The 23,410-nt window shown below is 39.6% G+C and overlaps 1 protein-coding gene across 8 annotated transcripts in view; it reads left to right on the top strand.

Annotated features, from left to right (window-relative positions):
* dnah9 (dynein, axonemal, heavy chain 9) overlaps positions 1–23,410 on the top strand; it is a 380,785-nt gene that overhangs the window by 199,625 nt on the left and 157,750 nt on the right. For 6 of the 8 annotated variants that reach the window (XR_011354703.1, XR_011354705.1, XM_069929513.1 and 3 more), the window contains 4 exons: positions 1,346–1,606; positions 3,076–3,501; positions 4,612–4,731; positions 16,655–16,843. Coding sequence is in view for 4 of the 8 variants with exons in the window: in XM_069929513.1 (XP_069785614.1) it covers positions 1,346–1,606; positions 3,076–3,501; positions 4,612–4,731; positions 16,655–16,843 (996 nt within the window). In the remaining 4 variants the exon portion in view is untranslated. Of the gene's footprint in view, positions 1–1,345; positions 1,607–3,075; positions 3,502–3,890; positions 4,060–4,611; positions 4,732–16,654; positions 16,844–23,410 lie in introns of those variants that run through there. The other 2 variants (XR_011354704.1, XR_011354706.1) reach the window with 2 other exon arrangements.

Genomic DNA, 23,410 nt, shown 5'->3' on the forward strand with positions numbered 1-23,410 from the left:
CCTTCATCTTGGTAGCAGTGTGAAAAGGGCATAGCCTGGGTGGTCCTTAAGGATAGAGGTTATTTGTTATTTTATTTATAATTTTTACAAATGCAGACAATTCCAATAATTTGCGATACAACAATCACATTCATCAAGTCAATAAACTTTTCTTCTGCTGAGCCTTGTTTTTATCCCCCCTCCCCACCTCAACAGAAAACAATAAAAAAAAAATAAATTGACCATTTAAATAAAGAAATTTAAATGAAAAGGCAAAAATGCTTATTTAAAATTTTTAAAAACCAAAGACAAGTAACAAATTAAAAAGGACCTCTTTTAGATGTCCTCAATGGAGTGAAGACCGATGTGCCCCATGATGGCACTAGCCAAGTTCACAACTCTCTGTAGCCTTTTCCTGTCCTGAATGTTGGCATCTCCAGACCAGGCAGTGATGCAAATGGTCAGAATGCTCTCCACGATACATCTGTAGAAATTTGAAAGAGTATTTGGTGACTCGCCATAACTCCTCATAATCATGTATATTCAAAGGCCTGAAAATCATCCAACAACCATTTGAGAGGATGTTAGCTGTGGTAACGGCGGAATTGGTGCTCGAGTAGTTTGCTGTGAATGAATTCCAAATTATTTTAGCCACAAAAATACATTTGCTACTTTTATAAATATTGATAAATGTTAAAAAAAAATGTTAAAACTTTACATACTATAGGGGCACATTACAGGATAAAATGGCATTGCCACAGTAATGCCAGTGCTACCCACTGGTGGAAGAGCAAAGACACTGTGCTCCTCCAGGGGGTCGCTACTGGCCAGTGGTAAAGGGGCCAAATTTGTTCCAAACTATGAAGGCCCGTGCCCTTGATGGCGTCACAGTTGGCAGTGGACCACTAGAATCATGGGGTCGGAGCACTGGAATGGGAGAACACCGCACTCCCAGACCACCACCACTAGGCTGCTTGAGACTGGTGGCCAAAGGACACGCACCCGGTTGCGGGCTGCTGGAGTTCTCAGGATTTGAAGAAGGAGCTATTGAAGGGCCTCATGGACTGGCAGCTTCATGATTGCACTGGAAGTTTGGACGGAGCTCAGGATAGCCAATAGAGTGGACGGAAGACGATGCAGCTGCAGAGGTTGCAGGACCACTGGAGTCGAATCCACAGACACTCAGTGTCTCTGAAGTAATTCTCTTTCTCATATTATTGAGGGTGGTGTGACTTTACGACAAGCAAAGTTGACATATTTTGTGTACCATAAAGGGATCTTGAATGAGTGTAAATGGGTGTTTTATGGGCCTGTTTCCAATCTCTGTGATTGTGTTTATTCCCTCACGTTCATTTCCAACAAACAGGTGGATGATCTCAAAGCTAAACTGGCTGCTCAGGAAGTTGAGCTAAAGCAAAAGAATGAAGATGCTGACAAGCTGATTGAAGTCGTTGGAGTTGAAACGGAGAAAGTAAGCAAAGAAAAAGCCACTGCCGACGAGGAAGAATGCAAGGTGGCTCTCATTGCTCAGGAAGTCACCCGAACACAGAAGGACTGCGAAGACGATTTAGCAAAAGCTGAACCTGCTCTTACCGCAGCTCAGGAAGCCCTTAATACTCTGAATAAGGTAAGAGATTAAAATCATTTAAAAGAAAGGTGACTTGAAATGACTTGTATGTAGGAAATGCATACAAGAGTCATAAGCAGGAAAAGGGGCAGGAATCCACGAAAGAAGGACAAGTCGGATGGCCAGATGACTTTGCAAGCAATGGCCAGTTATTGGAGATTGACTGCGTGAATATGGAAACATTATTCAGGACAATCTAAATTCTTCTTTTTCTGAGGTCCATATCATTGCTTAAGCAGAACGCTGAAAGAGATTATGTGTTTCCTGCATACACAACGGCAAGAAATTTTATTACTTTCCAAAAGTAAGATAAACTTCAGACATTGTTCAGTACTATGTAATGCAATTTCATTTCTATCAGGTACAGGTTGGAATTTTATACTAGACTGCAATATAAGTATTTGTGTTACTGCTCAAAGATTACCAAGTTCACTCGACACACAAGGTATAACATACCTTGTATTGCATTTCCATATATCCAGCAATCGGGAAGTAGTTTCAAAACATTCGTGCAGGTGAGGGGAATATTACAGTATTGTTTTCCAATTGACCTTTCCCATTTTATTTAAAATTTTCCTTCAAACAGAATAAAAGCTACTTTCATAAAGTTAAATACTGTAACTGTAAACTGTTCAAAAATTTGATTTCTTCTTTTGGAAAATGAAAAAAAACCTTTTTGGCAAGGTAATAAATAGCTGTTGTTTTCTTGCTGAATTTTGCTGAAAGGATATTAACCTGAAACTTGTTTTTTTTCCCCATCTTTCCAGAGATGTTGCCTGACCTGCTGGGTGTTTCCAGCATTTTCTGTTATTTCAGGTTTTCCTCATCTGTGGCATTTTGCTTAACCAAATGAATTTTGCTTTGCGACTCTGACTGACTTCATTGACAGTTAATGTAAAGGAAGAAAAGACAGATGTTTTAACCTTAAATAGACATGATAAAAGATGTGCTCTCTTCTTAAACTATATAGAATGGTTTAGAATCAAATTAAATCAAATCATCCCTGTCGAAAAAGGGTTCAAAACTGGCCAACCTCAAAAGAAGTTGAAACCTCTTGTTAACCAAACTTCATGCACTTAATTTAAAGGTATAATTTGCAATTCATCATTTTTTCTTATTTTCCACCACTTTTTCATGTTTTCATCCCAATACTGTAAATTTTGCTTGTAAAAGATTTCAGTCAGTTATACAGGGTTTGTCACATGCTTGCAAGCCTTTGATTTGTTTCAAATTTCCTTCTCTTGATGCATTCTTCTGTCAAATACACTTTAACAGTTTACGAGCCGTGAAAAGTTTGGGTTACCACTGGAGGGTTTCATTACACTACCTTCATGTGACTCATGCAAAATTCAGATTTTAATTCTGGACTTCAAAGCAACCCATTAAGACTGATAATAACCAGACTATTATGTGCTTCGTAACAAAGTAAAATCCATTTTTGTTTTATCTGTAACCTCGTTTTCTTCCAGAATAACCTGACAGAATTGAAGTCCTTTGGATCACCCCCCTCAGCAGTGACAAATGTCACAGCTGCTGTGCTGGTTCTCACAGCAGTCAGAGGGAAAATACCCAAAGACCGGAGCTGGAAGGCGGCAAAGATTATGATGGCAAAGGTCGATGCTTTCCTCGAGTCCCTGATCAACTTCAATAAGGAGAACATCCACGAGAGCTGCCTAAAAGCGATACGACCATACTTGAATGATCCTGAATTCAACCCAGAGTTTATCTCATCCAAGTCTCTAGCCGCTGCCGGTCTTTGCTCCTGGGTTGTCAACATTGTGAAGTTTTATGAAGTCTATTGTGACGTTGAGCCAAAGCGACAAGCCTTAAACAAGGCCAATGCAGAATTAGCTGCCGCCCAGGAGAAGCTGACCATGATAAAAGCCAAGATAAATGTAAGCAAGTTCATCACAGTTCCTTCTGCAGTTTCCTTGATAAGCGTAGACTTCAGGACTGCATTCCTCGACAGAAGTACCTAATTAAGCAAAGGTTTAAAGGATTCTTTTATCATCATACAATAATTACAAAATGTGTAATATACATGACATAGAAAACGAAGAGTCACCACGAACGTTGCCCAGCACCCCTGATAATAAGAGGAATAGAAAAAAAGAGAGTCCCTTCAGAATCACTGAGTGTCTGGATTTGCCTCCATCATTCCCACAACCTCTGCAGCCTTCACAGTCCACTGGCAAACCGAGCTCCAGATCCTTCGTATGCTCCAGAAGCTTCATATGAATGCTTTATAAAATGGGTGGTTGACCACTAGGCCATAATAGCATGTTTCAGTAGAAAATTAACATGTAAATTGGCTGATAGTTTCCCTTGCCACTAATTCCATCGATTGAAACAAAAGTACAAACTGTTGCCATGTCAGATTTAACATGACAGGTTGAGGTCGCAGATGGTGAATGATGGGAAATTGTCGCAAGTTTGGAATCCAACGTCAGAAGGTAGGTAGGAAATTGCCAGCTGTGACCATCCAACAAGTTTAGGACATGTGCATTTCAGTAAGAATAGCAAAACTGTTGGTAGGTGGAGTTGTTTTTTTATATATGACTGTCAGCCCTTGGCAGCAAATTCAGGCCCAATAGTGAAGGCCGTCATGGTGATCTTCTGTCAAACATAAATGCTACGAAAAATAAATGCATGAAAAATGTTAACTGAAGTACAGTACTACAGCTCCAAGGGAAGCCATTCTGCCCATTGTGTCTGTGGTGCCATTAATTCTTCCTGTAATGTGTGGAAAGGGATAAGGAAACTTGGATCTTTGATGCAGGGCAAGGTAAAGAGCTAGAAATCATATTACGACACATTCAGTCGTTCAATTTAAAGTGTAATTGATTTAAAATAATTTTAGAAAAGGATATTTGAGAAGATATGGGTGAGTTTCTCTGAAATGCAACAGAAGATTGAGGAAAATGATATTGGGCAGCCTTTGTTTCTAATGTTGAATTGCTGTGTTGCAGTGATATGATATTGATTGGCATTTTTTTTAAAAATAGCAACTGAATGAAAATCTGCAGAAACTAACAGCAAAATTTGAACAGGCCACTGCAGATAAACTGAAATGTCAACAAGAAGCTGAATCAACTGCACGGACCATCAGCCTTGCAAATCGACTGGTGAGGTTACTTACTTGCAACCATATCTCTACTTTTGGGATGTATTTAGCTAAGTATTAACCACAGCAGGTGCTGGGTGACATTTTCTAAGAGGGATTATGTTGAGCACTGTGTGTTTACCCTAATACCCCACACAACGAGTTAACACAGTGTTACGAGCCCAGAGGACCCCAAAACCCAGCAGCAATAGATATTCACTAAGATAAATGGTTACGTAAACAAAAGTTGATTTTAATTATCTTTAAACATGAAAACAGAATTACACTTTAACTTATCACTGTTAACTTTAAGCGCACATGTGTGTAAGTTCAGAAAAGTTCTTTGGTTCACAGTCCAATCTCTCTTTTCATTCCTCCAAGTTCACTGGTTGCAGGCAATTCTTATACTGTGTACAGAATTTAACATTTATAAAGTTCACCAGGCTTTGGTGCTTGAAAGGTAAATGGTTACCACTTAAGAAAATTCTTGTTGGTTTTCAGAGAGAGATGTGTTGTTCTAGGACATCCACAACTGATGTACCTCAGTGTCTTGCTGACGAAACCTGCCCCCTCAGTCTTCTCCAGATGATAACCAATTTCTTTCAGCTCACCACAGAGTTCCTTTTGTTTCTCATATTCTAAGTGAAACATTAGACAGCCAGTCCTGTCCTCTTGCATGAACCACAAGGGCCACGACTAGGCCATCTTCCAAATGGGGCTTCTTGCCAGCTTTTCCTGTGCAAGTTCCAGCTGCTCTTGTTGGCTGACACACAGCCAAGTGATCTCTGCTTCTCTTTTTCTCACACACACTCTGAGACTGGGAGAAAGCCTGTTTGACTCTCTCTGCTTGCAAATCACATGACCTTCTTACAACAGCAAACTCTCCTGCAGACAATAGCGGCTCCAGTCTGCTCTTTCATCTGTTGCCTTGATAAACAATAATCCATTAGTGACGTCTCTGGAGAACTCTTCAAAGCTCTTGCTAAAAGGTGTGAGAAGCCACTATGTCATCAGTATTGCAAATAAGATCTGTTTTAAAGTGTTTGCATGTGACCTACTCTAACAAACCTTTCCCAATTTATCTCCCAAAGACATTTCTGTATACTCTGTCACAACAGGTTTCTGCCCTTTCCGTGCCTCAACCATAAATCTATTCGCGGAATTACCAAGTCAGTGCAGAGCTCTGTGAAAGTAAATTGAAGCATCAGAATTCTGCTAACTGATGAAGATAAATATTGAAAACTTGCATGTGAGGAAGAAATTGAGACCATTTACACATGAATGGCATTTTAAACAACAGCCAGTTTGTAGAGCTAATTTAACATTCAAAAATTCATTTTGTCAAATAAGTACCGGTAATGCTTAGTGATGTGTGACAGTCATCTTACAAAATTTTTGGAGTGTAGCAGGTCCACAGTAAGTTCAAGTTTATTGTCATCTGATTGTACATTTACAACCTGCTGAAACAGCATATCTCGGGACCATAGTGAACACCCACAGGCACCCTGCATACAAATGGCATATATACATAGCAATCCAAAGTAAATATAAATAAAAATAATTTATGGGTTCATAGGATTGTTCGACTGTCTCTCCACCTGTGGGGAGAAGCTGTTTCCCAGCCTTGCATCCTGGTTTGTATTCTCCTATACCTCTTCCATGAAGGTAGTGTCTTACTGTGGGCTGGATGTTTAGGGACTCACTGAACCCTCTTTAAGCACCGCTCCTGGTAGATATCATTGTTACAGGGTAAGGTGATCTTCTCAGCAGTTTTAATCACTCTCCAAACTGACCTCTAATCTGATGCTTTGCAGCTACCGTACCACACAATGATACAGCCAGCCAGGACACTCTTTAACGTACTACTGTAGAACATTGTTAGAATGATGGTTGGTAGCCTTCCCCTCCTCAACCTCCTTGGAAGTGTCGGCACCGTTGTGCCTTCAGTTTGGGGTTAGGGAAGGTCAGATAGGTTCAGACTGGCCAGTCCATACATATATACAAATGCCTTTCACCACAGCCATGGAATGCAGTGCTTCTCACTCTCTCTACCCTGAAACCATTGATATGTAGTGGGGAGTGGTCCTTCATCCTCCTGTCCTCAATCATCTACCTTGTCATATTTGTCTTGTAACTCATCCATATTACATTTTTATGATTTAATGTTGTAGGCTTCATGAAATATCCACACGGAAAGAAGTCAGAAATAAACTGATCAAGATATTTAATAGAATGTTCCGTTATCACCTTGAAAGAGTTTTCGGGATCAGTTAATTTAAAATTCTTTCAATATTGGAACTTTATTTTACATCTCAACAGTTTCATTACAATCCCTATCAATTAATAATTGTGAGAAAAATTTCTGCTTTGAACAATGTATTGGCACTAGTTTGCAGAGTGAATGGAAAAGGTATGCTGTGATATTAGGCATGCATGTTCAAATTACAGTGAATATTAGGATCTAGCAGAAAATGTAACTTCAATCACGGAGACAATAAATATTGATGAAACATCACCAATTGACTTGAAATTAATAGACGCAAATACTTTACTGGCAATTTCTAAGTATGATTTATCTAAACGGATCTCACTTTGGTGATAGGACCTAGAAGTACAGAATCTGGAAGTAAAATGTAATTATTGGTAGAAACACTCAGCTGCATACTGCATAATTTTTTTTTGTATAACTGCATAATGAGAATATTCCATCAACTATTACTTTATGCACTTGATCTGCAGTTTTTGTCTATTCCTGTTTGAAAAGCATCCATAGAACATGGACACTACAAATAGTGCAGGAGTTAGGAAATAGAAATGAAATAAAACATAAGATTTGTGGAGGCTCTTTCAGAAGGGAGATCTCTGGGAGGATCAAAGTGAGGGTTGGAGTAAGTGAGTTTGTTGCAGGGTCTTGCAGGTGACATGAGGACATGCAGGCTAATGTGTAGGATTGGAGGAGAATTGGTTTATAGATCATCGATCCTATTGAGTCGAGGAAAGTTTGGTGGGAAATTCGGCAACTTTGGAATGATTTCTGGATGAAAGTGGCAGAACATTTTGGTTGTTTTTCTGGTTCACCTCAGGATCAAGAAGTTATGATCTGGTTAAATTTGAGAAAATGACTGCATGGCAGTTAAATAGGTTGGGAAATGTTAAGAGTATGAGGAAGATGATCACTTGAGTGTTCAGTGGAGCAAATAATTTAATGTTACGTCGGCAATGATCCTGTGGGAGACTGGTTGGCGGTGGGAAGGGTGGCTGTAGCAGCACCCTGAAGACTGGATTCATTTCTTTGTGTAATATCTGGAGCCTAATTTATAGAAAGGTAAAATAGGGCGTGGGAATAGAAAACCAGCATGCACAACCTTGGCAGCATTTACAAGATCCACTGAAATATTTCTCAAAAATATTTGAGAATTCCCAACCCTGTGACCACTGGCTGACTTGGAATTGTTGCTACCACTTCATTGGGTTAGCACATTAGAACTACCAACACTGTGACATATAGAAAGTGCCTTTACCGTATGGGTTATGTTGAAAATGTATCATGATCATGTAAGATTTGGGGGATGGGAAATATATATATGTTGTTTTGCGGTGATTCCTACTTCGTATTAAGTAATGTTTGTTTAAAAAGTGAAAAATTCAATTTGTGTTAAGTCCCTTTTTTCAAAAAAATGAAAAATAATAATGACTTTGCTCCTTCTGAGATTGGTCATAGGATGCCTTGATTGGAATACTGAACAGGTCAATTGAATTACATGTACATTTGTAGACATTGATTTTAGTCTCTCACAACATTCTTTGTAATGACCATCCAGCTTTCCTTCATTGCAAACATTTTAATTTCTCCATCATCAAAAACCTTGAGCAATATATTTTCACAGCAAACTCTTCCACGAGAGGGGCTGGCTAGTTAGTGATCAGTGCAAGCTGAATTGATCCTGACCTCAAGCTAAAGCACATCTTTTTTTCCTCAAAGACAATGGGGTATCTCCTCTTATTTGTGGAGGAGTCAAAGCTCCATTTCTAGAACCCTTCTCAGAGCATGGGTTGAACACCGTCTTCAAACATGTTGTGCATCTATATACTTGTGTAATTTTGAGTCAATCTTCTTGTGCTGCTTGGTTTTTCAAAAAAAAAACTCATGGATTGTAGGTGGATAGCTCAGATTCATGCTGACATTTGTCGATAAAGCACTAACATTGGTGGTCATTTCCCTCCCAAAGGTAGCTTTGTTTTGGAGACATCATGATTTTTCCCCCTCCCCCCTTTCCTCTTGCACAGGTTTGGTCTTACTTCTGTGTAATGTTGTGCATTCCAGGCTCTCAATTGTTGTCACAAGTGAACGTCTCAAGGTCCCCCTCTTGAGCAAGCCTGTCCAAGATACTTGGCACTTGCACACCGAATGTAGCAATTTAAAATAATTGACAGTAGTTTCACAAAATCAGCAATGAAATCTGAGCAGTTGCTACTTTGGTTCAAATTGGACAATTTCTTCAACATGATGGACTTTTCTGCAATGTGGGTGAACTTTGATTCCTTTTATGCATTCCTCCCTGTTCTCAATTATTTACATTGCCATGCTGTCAATGAGAACATGGATCTCCCTTGCAGCTCTACAATATATAAACTGAGAATTTTAGCTTGTGTGACTATGTTGAGGTTGGTGGTCATTCAACACAGCTATGACGAAGCTTTTCCCTTTACCACTTGGCTGTGAAGTAACATGGCAGACTTCAGAGATTAATGATCGTCCGTTGCGTAAAAACGTGTGCCCCTGTAGGCCTATGAATTAAAGAATTAAAGAATCAGATTTCTTTGATATCTGATTTTGTAGATAGGTTCTGAAAAAGTATTCTGCTGGAATTTAAAAGTTGGAGAAATTAAGTGCATGTCAGTTCAATTAGACTCATACACATCGCCAAATGCATGCAGGTAATTTAGTGGGTGCATACCCAGTAATCGTGCAGTGGGAAATGCCCCAACAAGTTAAAATCAACTGGTCTCAGACTCTTGGTGGGGGCCAGAGTCAGAGCCCGGCTGAGTTAAACTCGTTAATCGCTCTGTTGAACTTTGTAATGGACGATGACATAGTTTGGTCTGGCTGACTCTTCCTCCTGGTCTCCAGCCATTGTTTCTTTGCAGATCCTGCCTAGACTGCATCATTGCTCATGGTAGGCTGCTGTGGGAAGGCTAACTTCTTGCTATTCTCCTCAGTCATTTCATAAATCAGTCAGGTAGAGATGGCCTTCGCAAGTGTTAAGTCACTGTCGCGCAGAAGCACCCTCCTTATGCTGTCATTATAAATGCCACAGACCAGCCTGTCTCTCATTAGTTCCTCACAGAGCGTTCCAAAGTTGCAGGTCTTTGCTCTTACCATTAAATTGCTGACGTATGAATTTATCGATTCACTAGGCTTTTGATCTCTGGTATAAAATTTGTGCCACTCCATCGTGATTCGTCTGTCGATTGCAAATTTCTCTAAATTTCTTTTTCAAGCCTTCAGGGTCCTCTTTTGATCCCGCTGGACTGAGAATCAGCTGCCCTTTACGCAATTCACTTGTATAAATGAATGGCCTCTCCCTCTCTATGGCTTCCAGACCCATCAAATTTAATAAAATGTACGATCTGGTGCGGGAAGGCTTGTCAATATATCGTACTCTCGTTCGAAAATACGCCAGTTCTTGGCAACATTATGCTCGAAGATGAGTGGGTTGGGTAGTCTGGTTCCATCTGCCATGACAGCTACTGCAATGTGCTGGTTCCTCACTTGCAAGTCAACCGGGAAGCCTCAAGTTCGGGATGCTCGCCGTCCCACTTCTGAAACCATGCTTGTTGATGTGGTAATTACAGCATGACTCAAGAGGCGAGGTTATAACAATAACAATTTACCATTATTCACTAGTAAGAGGGAGCTCTGTAGGTGATTGCTGTCCTGCGCCTGGACTCTATTGAACTCCAGCCTGCCAGTCCAGAGGTGGCACATACGCAGACCGCTACTGCAATTGCAGCGGATGCCGAGCAACTAGGCAACAGACATCTTTAAGAAGCAGCACCTCAAGGATGTAGCATCTATCATCAAGCGTCCTCATCACCCAGGCCATGCCCAAACCTCACTGCGACCATCAGGAGAGGGCAGGAGGCTGAAAATGCATGCTCAACGTTACAAAATCAGCTTCATCCCCCACCCCTGCCTTCAGATTTTGAACAGAGTGACATTACCTCACTTTTCCCTTTTTTTGCACTAATTATCAATATTTTTAAATATTTACGGAGTAGTAATTTATAGAAACTTTGCACCCTGTTCTGCACCATACTACTGCTGTAAAGCAACAAATTTTGTGGCACATGTTCATGATAATAAACCTGATTCTTCTTCTATGACAATAAACCTGATTCATCACAATGGCTCCACAGCAGATGCAATATGGCTGGCTCTCCACTCAACTCTGAATCACCTCAAACAGCAGTTTAAACATACGGCTGCTCTTCATCGACTACAGCTCAGCCTTCAATACCATTATTCCCTCAGTTCTGTTCAAGAAGCTACAAACTCTGGGCCTGGACCATCGACTTTCTAATCAGAAGCCCAGTCAGAACGAATTGGAAACAACGTCTCCTCCTCACTGATCATCAACACAGACACATGCCAAGCCCACTATTCTACTCGTTATACACTCATGACTGTGTGGCCAGGCACAATTCCAATGCCATCTACAAGTTTGCCGATGACACCATAGTTGTCGGCAGAATCACAAAGAGCAATGAGGAAGTGTATAGGAGGGAGATAGATCAGCTCGTTGAATGGTGTAACGACAACAATCTTGCTCTCAACATTAACAAATACAAGGAAATCATTGTGGACATTAGGAGGAAGTCAGGGGAATATGGCCTAATCCTCATTGAGGGGTCAGTAGTGGAGAGGGTCAAGAACTTCAAATTCCTGGGTGTCAACATCTCTGAGGATCTGCCCTGGAGCCTCCACATTGATGCAATCACAAAGAAGGCTCACCAGTGGCTATACTTTGTGAGGTGTCTGAGGAGATTTGGTATGTCACTGTAGACTCCCATAAACTTCTACAGATGTGCCTTGGAGAGCATTCTGGCTGGTTGGATCACTGCCTGGTATGGAGGTGCCAACTCTCAGGGCAAGAATAAACTTCAGAGGGTTGTTAACTCGGCCTGTGATGTTGCAGCTACCAGGTTTCACTCCATTGAGGACATCTACATGAGGCGGTGTCTCAAAGACCCTCACCAACCAGGCCATGCCCTCCCATTGGGGAAAAAAAGATGCAGGAGCCTAAAGACCAGCATGCAATGTCACAAGGACAGCTTCTTCCTGGTGCCATCAGATCCCTGAATGATCAATGAACCACAGACACTGCCTTACTTTTCATGCACTATTATTTTTATTTTTCAATAATAATGTTGAAAGATGGTTTATAAAATGAATGTTTGCTCTACAATCCTGTCACAAAACACTGACTTTCATGATAATAGTTTCTGATTCTTCTTCTTCATTTGTCCAAACCCTTCCTGTCCATAAATCTTTGAATGTTGCTATTGGGCTTACTTTGAAACTTCAATTTGGTAGTTCATTCCAGATAAGGACCACACTCTGAATAAAAAGAAAAGTTGCCTCCATTGTCCCTCTTATCTCAAACCAATACCATCTAATTCTGGAATCATCTACCCTGAGAAAAAGACGGTGAGCATTCATTGTGTCTATGGCCTCAGAATTTTATAAAGTTGCCTCTACTTTCCTATATCTAGGGAATAAAAATCCAACCTCTCCTATTACTACAGCCCTCCAGTCCTAGCAACATCCTGATGAATCTCCTCTGCACCTTTTCCAATTTATTGATGACCTTTATCAAGAAGCTGGGCTTCCCCCCCCTCATGTTTCCTCTAAACTTTTGCCCCCAACTCGCAACTAATTTCCTCTTGTTTGTATCTCCCCTTTTCTTAAAGGAAAAATCCTCTCCACGTCAACTCTATCTATATCCTTAATAATTTTAAATACTTCAATCAAATCCCCTCTCAACCTTTTATGCTCCAAAGAATAAAGTCCTAACTTATTCAACCTTTCTCTATAACTTAGACCCTGTAACCCTGGCAACATTCTAGTAAATCTTCTCTGCACTCTCTCCAATTTGTTGATATCTTTCCTATACTTTGGTGACCAAAAAAAAACATGCTCAGTGGCCTAAGGTTTCGTTTAGTTTTACATCAGAATATGGGGATGAAGGCAAGTACTCTCTCCGAAGATGTTAGCTAAGGATTGCAAGAAATATGGCTTCAAACTTCCTCAAATGATCTGTGATCAACTTCTGCACAATATATCAAAACTCCTTAGAAATTTAGAAATAATTCGATCATGAGTACGATGCCACGTTAAAATAAATTTCTTGGCCACTGCCAAGAGGTGGTGAATCCAGGTAAAACCTTACTGAAATCTAGCAGGCTGTTATATTTTTCTACGTAACTTTTAACTAGGTTCCAATGCATAAACATAGCACACATGATTAAAAAGACAGAATTTTGTAACCTTTTAATTCTGTGAGGCAATAGGCTTTGTAAATTCCCATACTCAAATGACTGTGCATGTTGTTCCATGCTGGGATTGTAACCACAGCTTAAAAGCCCTGAGTGTGATGAATGAACCCAGTGAGAACTTTTGTCCCAAAAGAATAATGTTGATCATGAACTTGTTTTACGAACATCTGCAGCAAAAAGCTGTTTCTCCTTTCCAAAATGTCAAATTACCGAAATTATGATTCAAACCCTTAGTACAGCTGCAAACACTTGGATGAGATTGATGCTGTTGAGTGAGACGCATGTTGCAAAAGCTTATGAATTGCATTGACTTGATCAAAGGTTCACTAGAATTCTCAAGGGCTCTTTTAATAAATGGTAAAATTTGTATTGATAAATCAATAAGCACTGTATAGTACTCTCATTTTGTTATCATTGGTGAGCTCAAAAATGACCAGGATAATTTATTTAAAGTTTATTTAAAGTTTAGAAGAATTTTGGGTATTAGCTTATTAACACAGCAATGAACTGGCCAAGAGACTCGATTTAGGTGAAGCTCATTTGCCATTATAAAATTCTGTAGTTTTATTTATAGAATTATGAATATATTTGCTTTCATATTTCTCACAAACATGACTACATTAATACGGAATTTCAAGATTTATATTCAATTAATTATCTTCCTTTAATAAAAAGGATTAAATTAGATTTGATTAGGTGGAAGGATTTGCCTTTGAGTTTATTAGGGAGGATTAATACTATAAAAATGAATATTTTTCCTCGAATACAATATTTGTTTCAATCAATTCCTTATTTTTTAAATAAAAGTTTTTTTAAGGATCTATATAAAGCAATTAGAGACTTTTTATGGAAGGGAAAATTTCCGAGGGTAGCGATGAGAAAGCTGATGTGGGATTTTCAATTTGGAGGCTTAAGATTACCGAATTTTCAACATTATTATGAAGCAGCTCAATTTAAATTTCTTAGTGCATTAATGAATATGGATGATCTGCCCAGTTGGGCAAAGATAGAAATGGCGGTTATTTCAGAAAAATTTTCTCATGAGTTTTTGTTTCGATGGAATAAAAATTTATTACGAACTTATGATGTCCCAATATTGAAGCATTTATTAAATTTATGGACAAGTAAACTTAATAAATTGCGGCTCAAAAATAAATGTTCTGGACGATTGCCATTATATAACAATCAACTTGTTCCTTTTACAGTCTCCAATATCACTTTGAAACAGTGGGAAAGGAAGGGAATAAAAAATTTATCTGATTGCTTTTCTGAGGGATGTTTTTGTTCTTTTGATGAATTACAAAGGAAATTCAGTATTAGTGGAAACTCTGTATTTGTGTATTATCAATTAAGATCTTTTGTAAAACAGATATGTGGTCGACATATGATTTTATTGCCTGATTCTAATTTTGAGGAATACGTACTTTCAATACCACAAAAGGGATATATATCTGATTTGTATTGTATTTTACAAGAAATTCATAGTAAAAAAGATTGGGATAAAGATAAGTTGAAATGGGAAAAAGATTTAGGTTTTACAATAGCTGAAGAAGCCTGGATGGAAATTTGTCAGAATAGTATTCGGAAATTGGTTAATGCTAGATTAGCGATGATTAATTATAATTTCATACATCAGTTATATTTAACACCGGAGAAACTAAAAAAGTTTGGCCTTAGTAAGTTGGATTGCTGTTTTCGCTGTGACCAGACGGCTAATACTTTTTTGCATACTGTCGATTGCAACAGTTTTGGAAGGGTATTCAATCTATGTTTATATAATATTTGTCTTGTATTAGATCCTGGTATATTTTTATTTGGGAATATGCAATCATTAATTGAGTTAGGCCTACAAGATTATCAGATTTCCTTTATCTATTTAGCTTTAGCTGTGGCCAAGAAATGTATAGCTCTTACTTGGAAAGATAGAAATATATTAACTTTAGATAGGTGATATTTGGAGATGAAGTCCTGTTTGACTATGGAAAGGATATCTTTTTCAATTCAGGATTGGATGTCTTTTTATAGGTTGAAATGGACTCCGTTTGCTAAATATATGCATTTAAGTTTGATTTAAATATGTTTTTAAGTTTGATATTTTAGTATTGATAACTTTTTTGTTGTTAGTATCTTTATTATGTTTTACCGTTTTTTGTGTAAGTGGGCTTTTTTTATATAATATTGTTCATTTTATTAACTCTTCACTCTTTCACTCTTTATCTTGGGGGGCGGGTTAGACTAACTTTAAGCTAGGTCGTTAATGTTGTGTACTAATTATTGGGGGGGTTTAGTTTATTTAGTCTGCCGATGTAGTACTGTAATTTTTTATTATCTTACGTTTAATCTTTTTACTGTAACTTTCTATTTTATTCATGTTATAAAATTTTAAATAAAGTTTATATAAAAAAAGACATGACTACATAATTCCTTTTTCTGCATATTTTTTTCACTGCAAGATAAAACCAATCCAGGACAGAGACAAATTACTGATGATAGTAGGGTACTATTTGACAAAGAAAATAATTGGTTCACTTTTTGCCTGAAGAGATCTCAAATAGAATGAATCTCTCTTTTGTGAAAAAGTCTTTCTCCCATCAGTGGCTGAAAGTAGTAAAGTAAGAATAATGACTGGTATTGTTTCATGAAGAAGCCTTTGCTTCAAATGAAGGTGGAACTGATTAGTTTCTGTTATTCCTTGCATTAGTATTTTTACTCCTTCACTAATACTCTCTTTTCTGTTGTCTGTTGTGCCTGTTCATACATGTTGAATGCCTTTCAAGTTTAGTTTTGTGCTAAATTTCTTTATAGCAACAAGAAATAAATGGAGACAAAATCCTCCCATTTATTATGACCAATACCATAAACTGTTATCTAACACAAATACAGTGAAAACTCATTAGAAAGCGATTCATTAATCCGCGGAATCGCTTATAGCACGGGTGCCTGTGGACCCCAAACATTGATTTTAGGATGCCAGGCTAACAGCCACAAACTCAAAAATTGACTCTTATGATGGGCGAGGGGGAGACCTGAAGCATGAGTCGGGCAGGCGAGAGTCCGGAATGGCTAGTTGGGTGGGCGAGGGTGGGGGGAGAATGGCACCGTGAGTCAGACAGACGGGGGCGGGGGGAAGAACAGCAGCGTGAGTCAGAGGAAGAATCGCGGAGCTTTGCCTGCGTAGGCTTGCAGCATGGATTGCTCCACGTAGCCAACAAAAAGGGAGGCAGAGCTGGGAACCATATCTTCATATTATTTTATGATTTCCAGCCTGCTTTTGAAATGCTGTATTGTTGCTTCTGTTACATGATCTGCATGTAGTTTTGTCAAGTTCAATGACATAAGTGATTTGTTTAGAAATGTGCTCCTCTAATTCTGTATATTTTTCATAGGTTGGTGGTCTGGCATCAGAAAATGTGCGTTGGGCTGAAGCTGTATGTAACTTCAAGCAGCAAGAGAGCATGCTCTGTGGGGATGTGCTCCTCATCACTGCCTTTGTCTCCTATCTTGGCTATTTCACCAAGAAGTATAGGCAAGATCTAATGGACGGAATGTGGAAACCGTACCTTGGCCAACTCAAAGTAAGGACCATATTTGAATGATTCTCAGTTCTGATAAGTTGACTGGTTTTGCAACTTCTCACCGTTTTTTGGTTGTCTGACAGGAGGCAGAGAGTCGGGATAAATGGGAGTTTTTCAGGTGGGCAGAGAGTGGTAAGTGGGGTGCCGCAGGGGTCGGTGCTAGGCCCACAACTGTTCATCATTTACATTGATGACTTGGAGGAGGGGACAAAATGTGGTGTTGCCAAGTTTGCGGATGACACCAAAATGAGTGGAAGAGCAAATTGTAATAAGGATGTGGAGAGTCTGCAGAGGGATATAGTTAAGCTGGTTGAGTGGGGAAAGGTCTGGCAGATGGAGTACAATGTTAGTAAGTGTGAGGTTATCCACTTTGGCAAGAAAAATAAAAGAGCTGAATATTATTTAAAGGGTGAAAAACTACAACACGCTGTTGTGCAGAGGGACTTGGGAGTGCTTGTGCATGAATCGCAAAAAGTTAGGTGGCAGGTGCAGCAGGTTATTAAGAAGGCAAATGGAACGTTGACCTTCATCGTTAGAGGAATTGAATTCAGGAGTAGGGAGGTAATGTTGCAACTGTATAAGGTACTGGTGAGACCGCACCTGGAGTACTGTGTCCAGTTCTGGTCTCCATATTTGAGGAAGGATATACTGGCTTTGGAGACGGTCCAGAGGAGGTTTACTAGGTTGATCCCTGGGATGAAGGGGTTGACTTATGATGAAAGATTAAATCGTCTAGGATTGTATTCGCTCGAGTTCAGAAGAATGAGAGGAGATCTTATAGAAACATATAGGATTATGAAGGGTATGGATAGGATAGATGTAGGAAGGTTTTTTGAGCTGGCCGGGGAAACTAAAACGAGAGGACACAGTCTCAAGATTCGGAGGAGTAGATTTAGGACAGAGATGAGGAAAAATAGTTTTTCCCAGAGAGTAGTGAATGTTTGGAATTCTCTAACCAGGGAAGTGGTTGAGGCTGCCTCATTAAGCATATTTAAAATTCGGTTAGATAAATTTTTACATGATAGAGGAATTAGGGGATATGGGGAGAAGGCAGGTAGGTGGAGTTAGGTCATAAATTAGATCAGCCATGATCGTATTGAATGGCGGAGCAGGCTCGATGGGCCAATTTTGACCTACTCCTGTTCCTACTTCCTATGTTTCCTTGTCATATGAATGTAAATGATCCAAGTTTCATGCTGAATCTTCACTTTTGATCATCCGTTGTACATACTCTATCAAGTAAATGTGGTTTTATTAAAAGAACTTGTAAGCACTCACTATTTATCTTTGCAGCATCCCATTGCCTTGATCTTCTTTCACTTACTCTTGGTTTTGAATTGAAGACTGCTTCACTAATTTAATTGCACTTTCCCATGTTTTTTTGATAATGTGAAGTTAAATTCAGGCAAATATCTTTGATTTCTATTTTCTTTGCAACTTATTTATTGATGTTGTGTAATTTCTACTCTAAGAGAATTCCATTTGTGGGATGTTGCCTGTGCCCGCACTGGGAAATTTATCCCAATCAGAGGGTCATGGAATCTGACAGCGAATGCCTGCCAGCATTTACAGGATTCAAACTGAAATTGGGTAAATGGGGAAAAAACAAATAACTAGAGGTTTCAGTTTGATTTGAATGTTCCTTCACAATTATTTGATGTCTTTTTGTTTTGGTAATTCAGGTGTAGAAGCAATAAAAGACCGTTAGTTAAACTCAGCACCCTTTTTCACATTTCAGATTTATTGTCAGAGCACATACAATGCATAACATATAACCTTTTTCCTGCGGGTGTGGCGGAATTACTACTAATTGGTAGTACAAAAAAATAAACTGTACACAGCATAAAATGTAAACAAATAAAAGAACTGTAAACAGATAACAAATGTATACAAACTGACTGTATAAAACAGAGAGAACAAAAAAGAATCAATAAAGTACACAAATAAGAGTCCTCAAATGAGTCTCTGATTGAGTTTGTGGTTGAAGAATCTGATGGTGGAGGGGTAGCAGCTGTTCCTGAACCTGGTGGTGTGAGTCTTGTGACACCTGGACCTCTTTCCTGATGGCAGCAGCGAGAGCAGAGCACGTGCTGGGTGGTGTGGGTCTTTGATGATAGCTGCTGCCCTCTGACTGCAGCGTCCCCTGTAGATATACTCATTAGTGGGGAGGGTTTTGCCTGCGATGTCCTGGGCTGTATGCAATACCTTTTGGAGGGCTTTATGAAGGCCTTATTTCAGATGGTAAATCTGTCGAGCCAAAGGTAACCCTAAAAAATGGATATATCTTTGTACTTATTAATGGAGCAAGAGAGCTTCCCATTGAAATTGCAGAGAGTTGATTTATTCCAAATATCAGCAAAATCTATATTTGGCTTCTGGACATCTTTGCTTAAAGGTCTTCATGTGATTAGAGCCTTTTGGGGTAATGCCAGTATGACCTACCTATCGGCCCCAGAGAGAGATCACTAACCATCAGCAGTTAGTTGCTTCCTGTTCACAACCATCTGAGTATTCTGCCATGTTTCTAAATAGTATCCAATGGGCTAAAGTAGGTTTATGGCTGGTTTTTTTTTAAACTTATCAATTACATTGTACTCAAGATATTTCTATCCCATGGAAGTCTGTTTACTAAGATGTAGACTGAGACTTTCCAGATGGAATTGCTCTTCATGAGCAGAACATAGAAACTTTAACTGAGTTAGTTTGTGGGGAAATGGTGCAGTGATCGTATGGCCATTGAGGAACAGAACTTAAAGTGGGTTTGCTTTAATCTCTTGCATAATGGCATAATTTAAACCATTGACATCAATGGTGTATTCAATATTAAGAAATTATTTATAAAGCCAGTTCCATTTTTATACTGTACATCGGTGACTTTTGCTCAGTCTGATTAAATCCACAATCAAGAGAAAAAGCCATTCATCGTTTTAAGTGCATCTGTTACTCTCTTGTGATGAATCTTTCACCAAACTGTATCATTCAGTAACATGGAAATGAAGTTTCATGGACTGTACATTGCCTCTTTAATAATTCAAAGATCTCATTTATTCTGTTCCACCACTGTCGTTCTTTTGTTTCTCTAGAAAATGTATTCTCTATTAACTCCTCTTTTTGTCTGGCACGTTACTTTAAATGACTGCTGTGTTTTATTATTCATGTCAGTAGGAGCGTTCTAGCAAAGAAAAATAAACGTTCTGATAAATAGTCAGTTGACAGTTAAACCAACTAGTTGGATGAATCGTCATAAGGCTTGCAAATCCTTCACACTTGTTATAATTAAAGATGGAAAATGTTGGAACCACCCAGCAGATGAGAAGAGAGAAGTATTTTCTCATGAAAGATAGCTGACCTGGAATGCTAATTTCTTTTTCTACAATATTCCATAATTTAAAATTATGTGATAGTGTAGTGTGGATGCTACGCGAAGTGTGAAGTATGAAGGACGCACACGCACACTCAAGTCGAGGTCGAAGACTGATTTATTGCTCCGCCAGTTCTGTTTATATTCTCTCCCTGCCTCTGATGGAAGGTGTGACGTCATTGCAGGGGCAGCCTCAGATTGGCTGGCATTCCTGCTGTTGCCCGCCATGCGGGAGGTCATGTCGGACAATGGCCATTGGTCCCTGCGGGACTCTCATGATCGCCACATTCGCCAGCCATTTTGTGAACTGGGTCACGACTCAGTTCATGGGCTGCTATATGACGCACGTCCCCTCCCCAAGAACTGGCGGTCAGAGTGTCCTTTGTCGCTTTGGGCAGTCTTGCCTACTTCAGCGTCATGGGGGCTGAGTCTCAACTCGCTGGCTAATGTCTACATGGGCCGGTTTCAGGCAGTTGAGGGTGAATGTATCCTCTTTGCCGGCAATGTCCAATACACATCATGTCGACCCATCATGCCTGACGACCCTGTACGGTCGGTGCGCTCTCCTTCACACAAAAACCTATTCACAGATGTACAAGTGTTTGGGGATGAAGGATTTGAGCTGGCCGTGTGGCAGGGACTATGGAGGGGCTAGGATACCCAGTCTTTCCCTCAGCTGTTTCAGTTTGTGCGCTACGCGAAGTGTGGAGTAAGGATGACAAACAGTCAAGTTGAGGTCGAAGACTGATTTATTGCTCTGCCAGCTCTGTTTATGTTCATTCCCTACCTCTGACAACAGGAGTGATATCATCACAGCGCCAGCCTCCGAATGGCTGGTGCTCACGCCGTTGTCAGTTGATTTTTCCCTATGAGAGAGGTCACTCCTTGTGGGACCCCTCACGATAACCACATTCACCAGCCATTTTGTGACCGGGTCGTGACTCGGTTTGCTACAATAAAAAGGTTCAATCTACAATGATGCAGACATTACATTACAGTGAACATAATATCACTGTGTAGTTTTTTTTGTGGTACCACTGATGTGCCTCTTGCAACTCCTGATATCCAGGGCTTAAGATTTACCTGTTCTCTATCCTCACTGGCCCTCAATAGACAGAGCTTCATTTTCACCAGTGAAAATGTGCAAATTCCCTTCTACAGTAGCTGAGGCTGTGATTGTCAGGCATTGGAAAACTTGCAGACAACACACCAGAATTTATAGCCATTTCATGTTCTGAGATTTCCAACATCCAGAATACTTGAGTTTGGTACGCTTGTCACGAATGCAACTCTTTGAGTTCATATAATATGAAAGTTGTAAGCAAAACCAGAAACTCAGATTTGAATTTGTACTTAAGCCTACTGTTTATCTTTGAATTTTCTGTTCAATGAGATGGACGGACTGAATGTAGCATCAAGTAATGGTCCATTTAGCCATTCTTAATTTGTCCATTCATCCATCCAGGAAGACCCTTCTGCATTGCCTGAATAATTCTTGAATACATTTGGATTATTGTCTCCATTGGTCTATTTGAAATTTTGTTCTGTGCTAGAGAACTTACTGCTATGTTAACAATTTAACTTTTCATAGCTTGAATGTGCATTTCTATGTAATTTGGCATGAACACATAAAATGACTGGCAAAGGAAGACCAGTTGGTCAGTCATACTTTTTCAGTCCCCTCATCATATGTGAAGCAACCCACCCATCACCATCATCCCAGCACTTCACTGTCCCTTGATAAGGTTAAATGATTCTCTTCTTTCATAGAAACATAGAAGATAGGAGCAGGAGTAGGTCATTCGACCCTTCGAGCCTGCTCCGCCATTCAATGAGATCATGGCTGATCTTAAAGTTCAGGACCCCGTCCCCGCCTTCTCTCCGTAACCCCTAATTCCCTTATACTGAAGAAATATATCTAATTCCCTCTTAAATATATTCAATGAACCTGCCTCTACTGCTCTCTGTGGCAATGAATTCCACAGATTCACCACCCTCTGGGTCAAGAAATTCCTCCTCATCTCAGACTGTAAGTCATCTCACTGCAGTGCAAGAGAGGAACATAATCTCAGAAGCAGACATGGGTAACTGACACGATTTCCATCACATGTTCCATTTCCACTAATGTTATGTTGACGGAATATTGAAGTGTTCAATTGATAAATAGTATTCCAGAAAGGGGAATGGATTTTAATCCTCACAAACAGCTGTTTTTGGGTTGTGTTTGATGACAAACTGTTTAAAAATCTCAACTTTGATGTCTGATATAGGCCCTACAGGCTTCAGCTAATCAAGAAACAAAGCTCATAATTAAATGTAGATGTGAGAACTCTTGCATTGCAAAGGAACATTACATTCTGCCTCCAAGAGAGAGAAGTGCAGAGCAAACAGGATGCTCAAGAAATTAGACAAACAGAAGAAGAAGAAAAAAATGCACGATGACAAACTTTGGGTATGTTTCTTAAAGCCCCAGCTAATCAAGAAATTTGAGCAGCGACAGCTCCAACACCAGCAACACCACGGCCATCAATACTACCCCAACCTGAAGCAGCACCAGGTCCCTCAGCAATTCCTTGCAACTCTCCCACCCTCACCTTCTTCGATGATGATGCTTCATTCTGTCCTTCGGTGAGGAGGATGATCACTGTGGGATCCCAGTAGCCTCCCTCCCCACACCAGGCACTACCACTGCGACCGCCATCACACACTGATTAAATAAATTTTATTTGTTTTTATTAATCTTTCTTAGAGGTCTGTATAACGCATATTCATTTCAATGTTTAATATACAAAGTGCCTTGGGTTATTATTTAGAGGTTTCGTGAGGTTTCCATGACCATAGGGATTTAATTCTTGTCTTTATCATGGAGTCTATGGTAAAATTGATTTGGTTTGATGTCATTTCACTTAAAATAGCACTTTCCAAGAAAGTTAATTGAGAACCTGCTGTGTATCTTGTGTCATCACCAGGCGTTTTCATGGTTCTCGTTACAATCAGGTTAGCGAAGTTCCCATGAGCCATCATCATTGCTGAATATTGGAACTAGGCTTGTTTTCTTTTGAATATCAGTTAGTGAACTTTTGGTTGCAGTTGAAACTGATGGCACTGTTGGGCTCCAGCGGAGCTTATTAATTGACAAATTTCTATTTAGTTCATTGGCTATTGATGCCATAGTTACCAGACATGTCAGACCTCTGTGATCAAGC

This window comes from Narcine bancroftii, chromosome 3 (assembly GCF_036971445.1).
Source record: "Narcine bancroftii isolate sNarBan1 chromosome 3, sNarBan1.hap1, whole genome shotgun sequence".
Taxonomy (NCBI): domain Eukaryota; kingdom Metazoa; phylum Chordata; class Chondrichthyes; order Torpediniformes; family Narcinidae; genus Narcine; species Narcine bancroftii.